Genomic DNA, 7834 nt, shown 5'->3' with positions numbered 1-7834 from the left:
ATATGAGGTCGACAGCTTATTCCTGCAGGGACTCAGGAGTAACTCTGGGTGCTAAAACAAAACTTGAGACCAGCACAGAAACAGCCAGCCCAGGAAGTTCGCCTTCCATCACACAGCAAGGCTAGCAGGATGCCCCTCCCTCTTCTTGGGCACCATTCTTCTCTTCCCCTAGGCCGCCTGGTGCTCTTAGTGTTTTGTGTTTGTTAGTCCGTGCACGGTGGTGAGGGAGGCTGCTGTGTGATTTGCCCTAGCCACAGCCTCTGCAAAGGCCCCTGGGAGAAGACAGCAGCAGAGGGAGCTTCCTCTGCTGTCCAATAAAACTGCTGGCACTAACAAAGTACTTCTGAGTCAATTCAAATCTTCTGTCAAGCAACCGAAAGCTAGAAGGGGAAATGCCACCTCTCTGATAGATGACCCACCCAAAGAAAACGGAGCGACTTGTCATTGCTTTATAGACTGCAAGAAGAGAACATATCAGAAGAGGAGTCTCATCTGAAATCAAAGGAGTTAAAGAAAAAGTGGAATTTTTCTTCAGCAAGTAAGTACATTTACTATTATCTTACTGTGGGATAGCTTGGTAGAACTAGTTACCAGCAACCTCACTGCTTTTTAAACAAACACACCGCCACTACCACCTCCTGGATCCACGCTTGCCCTCAAAGGAAACTTCAGGGTCTCATTCCCACAGGAGGCTGTGGCTTCCCAACACATTTGGAGCATCATAGTCAGAATTGTGGCCCTTTATTTTAAAATGTCCTAGATGCTAGCAAATATTATTTTTGTGGGCTGTATTTGAATTTCTCAAGCCAGTAAAATTCTAGTGAAAGTGGGAAAATCGCTTGAGATCGGGAGGTTGAGACTGTGGTTAGCTATGGTCGGGCCACTGCACTCCAGCCTGTGCGACAGAGCAAGATTCTCTCTTAAGAAAAACAAATTCTGGTGAATAAGTCTCTTTTAGCTAATCCTGCCTAAAATGTATGATGAATAACAAAACAATATGGCGTGACTGGAACTCTAGCTTCAGTGTGGTCTCCAAAGAGGACACTCAAGTATTCTCCGAGCAGCACGGGGCTGTGTCCTAGTAGCAGCCTGAAGGGGTGACAGTGGAGCACAGTGTTCATTTTCATTTCTCATTTTGACATATTTACTGGAAAAATTAAACCCCAGCCGTCTCACATGAGAGCACATAATTTTTTTTTTCTCTGTCACCGAGGCTGGGGTGCAGTGGTGCAATCTTGGCTCACTGTAGCCTCCACCTCCTGGGTTCAAGCAATTCTCGTGCCTCAGTCTCCCAAGTGGCTGGGATTACGGGCACCCACCACCGCACCTGGCTAATTTTTGTATTTTTGGTAGAAATGAGGTTTTGTCACATTGGCCAGGCTGGTCTGGAACTACTGACCTCAAGTGATCCGCCCACCTCAGCCTCCCAAAGTGCCGGGATTACAGGCATGAGCCACCACGCCTGGACCTGGAGTACATAATTTTAATAAGTAATGTGTGCACTGTCTTTTTTCCCTCCCTTTTTACGGATAGACTTTTCTGGTTATTGAGATCTCATACCCCTTTATGATATGTTATTTGAGCAGCAGGTTTAAAGAATTGAGACACTTGTTTTCTTATGTTAATATGTCAAGAAAGAAGTTATTTCATAACTTAGGTCCTGCCTTGGACAAAATACACCCTTACTGTCTGCTCTGTGTTTCTTGGTATGTTCAGAAGAGAATTTGAACTTTTGGAGGTTGTCTAGCAGATATGGAGGGTCCTTAGAGCTCTCTGTGTTTCTAACCAAATCTTAATCCAGCCTATTAAATGGAAAGCCTTTTCATGGAAGGGCTAGGTTGGTTCTTGGAACTGGTCCCCTCACAGAATTTCAACTTGCTTTCCCTCAGGGTCACGCCCTGCTTTAGAGGTTGCTTAGGTTAAACTCTCTAACTAATTTTAGCAGGCAACTCCGGAGTTTTGCAACTCACAGTAGGCACACCTTCCTTCCTGGATGACTTTTATTTGTTCCTTTTTCAGGTTGTGAAACTAAATCCACAACCTTTGGAGACCCAGGACACCCTCCAATCTCTGTGTGTTTTGTAAACATCACTGGAGAATCCTCTAGGCCGGCAATTGGACTGTCACCACCCTGCCTGTTTTGTGCCTAGGAAGTGCCCTGGTCTTACTTGGCTCCAAATTGTTGGCTTTCACTTTTGACCCTAAGCATCTGAAGCCATGGGCCACACATGGAGGCAGGGAATATCACCATCCAAGTGTCCATACCTCAAGTTCTTTCAGCTCTTGGTGCTGGCTGGTCTTTCTCATTTCTGTTCAGGTAAGCAACTTTCAGGAACTTAACGGAGTCAACTGCTACAGGGTTAAGAGAAAGGAGGTGGGGTTCTCTGAGCTGCTCCCTTCTATTATCCTATCAGCTGGAAGGAACCTTCAGGGTATTTTCAGAACATTTTAAAGATGAGAAGACTGTGGTTCAAAGAGGTTAAAGGACATTCCTATCATCACACAGCAAGTTAGCAACCAAGTTAACTCAAGAACCCAGACGTACAAGGAAGCATGGAAGGGGCAGTGTTACTTTATCAAAACCATAGAGTGGATTCATAATGGTCTCTTCCATTAGATGAGTATTAGATGCTCATGTACATTTTGTGATGTGCTAATACCAGCCTCAGAATCCATTCCCAGACTATATTTTCATGATACAGCTCAGTGAAAGTGTCCTGCTTCTAAAGTTGAACAGTGGTGATCTTCTTTCCAATTTGAAGGCGGGAGAGTAGTTGAGGACAATTCCTCTTAATGACGTTAATCTTCTTAACCTTCTTAAGTTCCTTTTAATACATTAATCTTATTTGTTCTGTTTTGGATGCTGAGATCTTTTTTCAACATTGGCATCTGACTGTAAGTGGTATCAGATTTAACGTAAAATTATATTTTTAGTTGTTTTTAATCTGCCACAGAGGTATTACATATATGTCCTGAAAGTAATAATTTGACTTCTAGAGGCTTTTGTTCCTGCCCAGGTGATCTTAAGAGTGCTGAACTTTTAGGACTGTCAAGAAGGGTGAAGCTTGTCCCTGCTGGCAGGATGGTTCTGATTTTTTTTTTCTTAAGTCAGAAAACAAAAGATCTGTTTTCTAGTGAGCAGCATACCTCCTGGTTTCCCAAAAAGCAAGGAGTTTGGGCTCCAGCATGATTTGCCAGTCTGCAAAGACCCGACTATTAAGGGTCTTTGTCTTAAAAACTTCTCACGTAAAGTACTGCCTAGAATATCAGGTGTGAGAGAGAGGTAGAGGGAAGGGAAGAGGAGTTAGGGGCACACAGATTACTTGACTGCAGTGGTGGTCATTTAAAATTTTCTCTCCAGAGCTATTTTGCATTGTTTTTAGAACCAAGAGAACCATGGCTTACATTTCACAATTTACACCTCAGATTTTGTATATATTTGACAGTTACATTACATTTCCAACAGTTACAATTTCCTTCTGGGGAGCTGGGGAAGCATTCCCAAACTAGTCTTCTGGGGAGTACAGAGGAGTTTAAAATATTTAGAAGGAAATTTGTACAGGCTTCCCAGAAATAAGGGAGGTGGGGAGGGAGAGAGAATAGAAAGAGGGAGAACGATAAAAAAGTAAAAAAAGACATAAAATAAAAATTAAAACCCAAACTTTAGAAACTGTACCAGGAAAATTAGAGTCAGAGTTAAATGGAAAGAGATCTTTGAGCTAAAGAAAGATGTTTAGGAAAGTACCTTGTTCTCCTGATTTTACTGCTGCTGTGACTAAGTCAATGAACCACCTACTGTGTGCCAGGTGGGCCATAAAGTTGAGGCTAGGATTCCTGCACTCAAAGAGGTCTGCATATGTTAGTTGGGGGAATGCAAAGCTAACCCATGTAAAACAAGCAAAGAGCAATGAAATGCTTTGCCCTGATTGTAGGAGTCCAAGATCTGGGAAAGGGGGTACCAGACTGGGCTGCAGCAAGGAGGGCAGGCTTTACAGAGGCAGATGGATGATGGAGAGAGAATTCTGGTCAGGGCAACAGCCTGGACAAAGGCACAAAGGTAGGGATGAGGCTGGCACAGGTGTTCATTCTTTTGTTTAATCATTTATTAATTCAACAAACATCATTTAGAAGAAAGAGACTTTTCTTGGTCCTGGGGACATGGCTCGGGCATTTGTGAAATTTACTATCATTGGGAAGAGGGAAAGTAATCCAGTAGCCACTCAAATGAATGTGTTTGTTTGTTGGCCAACAAAGCCAAGTGCTTTGAAGGCACGGGGATAGGCAGTGCCTGAGAAAGTGCTGTCTTCCCCTGCCAGTGAGGAGTGGCAGTGAGCTATGGGAGGAGCAGAGGAGGGACTGGCCCAGTGAGCAAAACCAGACCCTGCAGCACTTGTGGGCTATAGTCATGAATCCGCATGTTATTCAGGAGGCTGGAAGGGCTTTACCCAGGGTAGTGGTGCGGTCTACCCCAGCTCTGTTCACATTTGACACATCCCAGTAACCTGGGGGTTTTGCTAAATTGCAGTCTCTAGCACAGGGAATTTTTTAGAGAAGTGAATCTATTTTGCATAATGCTGTAATGATAGATACAAGTCATTATAAATTTGTCCAAATCCATAGAATATGCAATACCAGAAGTGATCCCTATCGTGAACTCTGGATTGGGGCGGGGCAGTAATGATGTGTTAATGTAGGTTCATTGATTGTAACAAGTGGACTGCTCTGGCGCAGGATGTAGACCGTGGTGGAAGCTGTGAATATGTGGGGAGGGAGTATATGGAAATCCTCTGTACTTTACACTCAATTTTTCGATGAATCTAAAGCAGCTCTAAAAAATAGAGTCTATATAGTTTTTTAAATGCTGTTTCCACTTAGGTGGGTCTGGGATGGGGCCTGAGAGTCTGCATTTCTAAGAAGCACCTAGGTGATGCTGATGCTGCTCCACCATACACTTTAAGTTTCAGTAGTAAAGGTGTAAATAACTTTAAAAAGGAAAAAGTGTTACTGAAGAAGGGCTTGTAGGGCAGCCCCCATGACTGTGCACAACCTATTAGGAGGTGATGTCAGTACTTACAGTAACTGATGATGTCTTTGATGAAAAGAATTGAGTCAGAGGGAAGTTGATGGAGAGTGTGCACCATGTAAAATTAGTGAGGACTGCCCAACGGGAGTGTAGGTGTGAGTTGTGCATGGTCTGTGGGAGGCGAGATTGAGTGAATAAAGTGGAGTAGGATTATAGAGGGCTTTATTCAGGGCAGAGATTTGCCACACTAGGCCTTCCTCTCCTGCCCTGGGTCAGGAAGCTACACCAGGGCAAAGGTGTTCCCCCTCTCCTCCTGCCCAGTCACTGATGCCCAGGGGAAGGGATCCCTCTTTCATGCACAGGGTGGAACCAGCCAAGCTCCTCTCCCACTCTAGGTCGGCAGGCACTGTCTATGGGGGCAGAAACGCCTGACTTTGTACTCCAGCAAAGTACAGTAAGTACTTTGTCAGTAAGTAAGTGGCAGTAAGTAAGTAAGTGGCAGTAAGGCAGAGGCTCTAACAGGGCAGTCCTCAGAGGGACCAATGTGGGCAGCTTTTCTTTCAGAGCTGGAGTCCTTTAAGAGAGGGTCAGGTCTAAGGAGAGGGGAAAGGCCTCCTGCAGGAGGAGGCAAGAGATGCAGGAAAAGCATTGCCTATAAGTTTATAGTCTGAGAACTCAGAGCTAGGAGAAAAGAGAATGCCCCAAAGAGCCACCATTCACAGAACACATCCTCCTCTCCCCGCAACACATACCGTTATGCTGCTGGCCCAGGGGTCCCATGAGCAGTGATTGCTCCCATCATCACCCTGACAACAGTTGTTCATCCATGTTGCATATGTCTTAGTACTCCATTCGCTTTTACGGCCAAATAATATTCTGAAATAATATTCTGTTGTAGATTGAGATCTATTTTTTCTTTTTGTAGCGATGGGGTTTTTGCTATGTTGCCCAAGCTGATCTTGAACTCCTGGGCTCAAGCAATCCACCCGCCTTGATTGGCTCCCAAAGTGCTAGGATTATGGGTACCTGACCTAGATTGAGTCCCTGAGAGGTCCATTTTTTTTTTTTTCTGAGACGGAGTCTCGCTGTGTCGCCCAGGCTGGAGTGCAGTGGCGCGATCTCGGCTCACTGCAAGCTCCGCCTCCCGGCTTCACGCCATTCTCCTGCCTCAGCCTCCTGAGTAGCTGGGACTACAGCTCGTGAAAGTCCTCCACACAAAAATTAGCCTGCCACCACACCCGGCTAAATTTTTTTGTATTTTTAGTAGTGACGGGGTTTCACTGTGTTAGCCAGGATGATCTTTGATCTCCTGATCCGCCTGCCTCGGCCTCCCAAAGTGCTGGGATTACAGGCGTGAGCCACCGCACCGGGCCGAGAGGTCCATTATTTGTCTAAAACTAGTGGTCTACACTTGTTGGCAAATAGCTTCCTCTCCTGGGTGGCTAGCAGCCCAGAGTTGAAGTGGTCAGAGCAGGAGGGTGGCCAAGGGGTCAGGAGAGGCAGAGGCTGAGGCCAGCACTGTTGAATGTCCCCAGTGTGCCATACAGGTGGTCAGTTTCCACACATCCACCAGAAGGCGAGCAGCGTTGCCGTCCATCTCTGCCTTCTCTCCGCCTCCTCTCACAGCCTCTGCCCCTTTCTGACTGCTGCTGGGTAGAGGTGCTGGATGGGCTCCCCATGCCAGCTATGGGCACTGAACTTAGTTCAAGAATCAGCCAGTTACCATGGTGATGCTGGTCCTGTGGGGGTGTGGCTCAGCAAAGCAGTCTGTTGTGCATGAGAAAGGACAGCCCCATTAAAAATCTGTAGAGCCTTCTACAGTCAAGAAAGCACGTTACATCTGGTATCCTGTGATCGCTGTGATAATTATGTGAACCAAGGAAGACAGTTATCTTGGTCTGTTTTGTGCTACTATAACAGAATACCTGACATTGGGTAATTTAGAAAGAACAGAGATTTATTTCTTACTGTTCTGGAGGCTGGGAAGTCCAAGGTCAAGGGGCTCACATCTGATGAGGACCTTCTTGCCGCATCATCGCATGGCAGAGGATAAAAAGGCAGGAGAGCATGCACGAGACACAGAGTGGGAAGGAGGCCAAAACCATCCTTTGTAAGGAAGCCTCTCCTGCTGTAGTGAACCCACTCCCAAGAAAATGGCATGAATCCATCCATGATGGCAGAGTCTCCATGACCTAATCACCTTTTAGCAGTCCCACCTCTCAACACTGTTACACTCGGAATTAAATTTCCAACACCAAAACTTTAGGGGACACATTCAAATCATAGCAATAGTATTATGACTGTTTTACAGAGGTGGAACTTGAAGCCCAAAGAGGTTACCCAGCTTGCTCAAGGTTACGATTCTAATACACAGTGGATGGAGCCACACCTCATTTCCTCATGCCTAACATGCATTCAGCAAGTATTTACTGAGCACCTACTATGGACCAGGTCCTATTCTAGACACTGCAGATATGGCAGTGAACAAAGGAGGTAGCCTCTGCTCCATAGCTCCATACGTAATTATGTATCACATATACATGTAAATATACATCACAGTTGTAAAAATATATATCAGTTGGAGACAAGCCTGAAGAGAAACAAATCAGGCAAAGAGACTAAAGAGTAGCAGGATGGAGCTGGGAAGGGAGGATGGTGCTGTTCAAGGAGAGTCAGTGAAGGCCTCTTTGACAAGGGGCCACGAGAGCAGATGTGAGTAAAGTGGGACCTGAACTGTGTGGATCTCTGGGGGACATATTGGCTCCCTCTAATGTCCCAGGTACTGTGGAGGACTTTTTTTTTTTTTTTTTT

At 45.5% G+C, this 7834-nt stretch overlaps 1 protein-coding gene across 1 annotated transcript in view; it reads left to right on the top strand.

Annotated features, from left to right (window-relative positions):
* Positions 1–307: 307 nt before the first annotated feature.
* The window catches only part of CD80 (CD80 molecule), a 34529-nt gene continuing 27002 nt past the window's right edge, over positions 308–7834 (top strand). The window contains exons 1-2 of the mRNA XM_011940624.1: positions 308–538; positions 2020–2317. Coding sequence (XP_011796014.1) covers positions 2218–2317 — 100 coding nt within the window. The 5' untranslated portion in view covers positions 308–538; positions 2020–2217. The remainder of the gene's footprint in view (positions 539–2019; positions 2318–7834) is intronic.

The sequence above is a fragment of the Colobus angolensis genome, unplaced genomic scaffold, assembly GCF_000951035.1.
Source record: "Colobus angolensis palliatus isolate OR3802 unplaced genomic scaffold, Cang.pa_1.0 Scaffold190, whole genome shotgun sequence".
NCBI classification, from domain to species: Eukaryota; Metazoa; Chordata; class Mammalia; order Primates; family Cercopithecidae; genus Colobus; species Colobus angolensis.
This window is presented reverse-complemented; position numbering and strand designations above follow the sequence as displayed.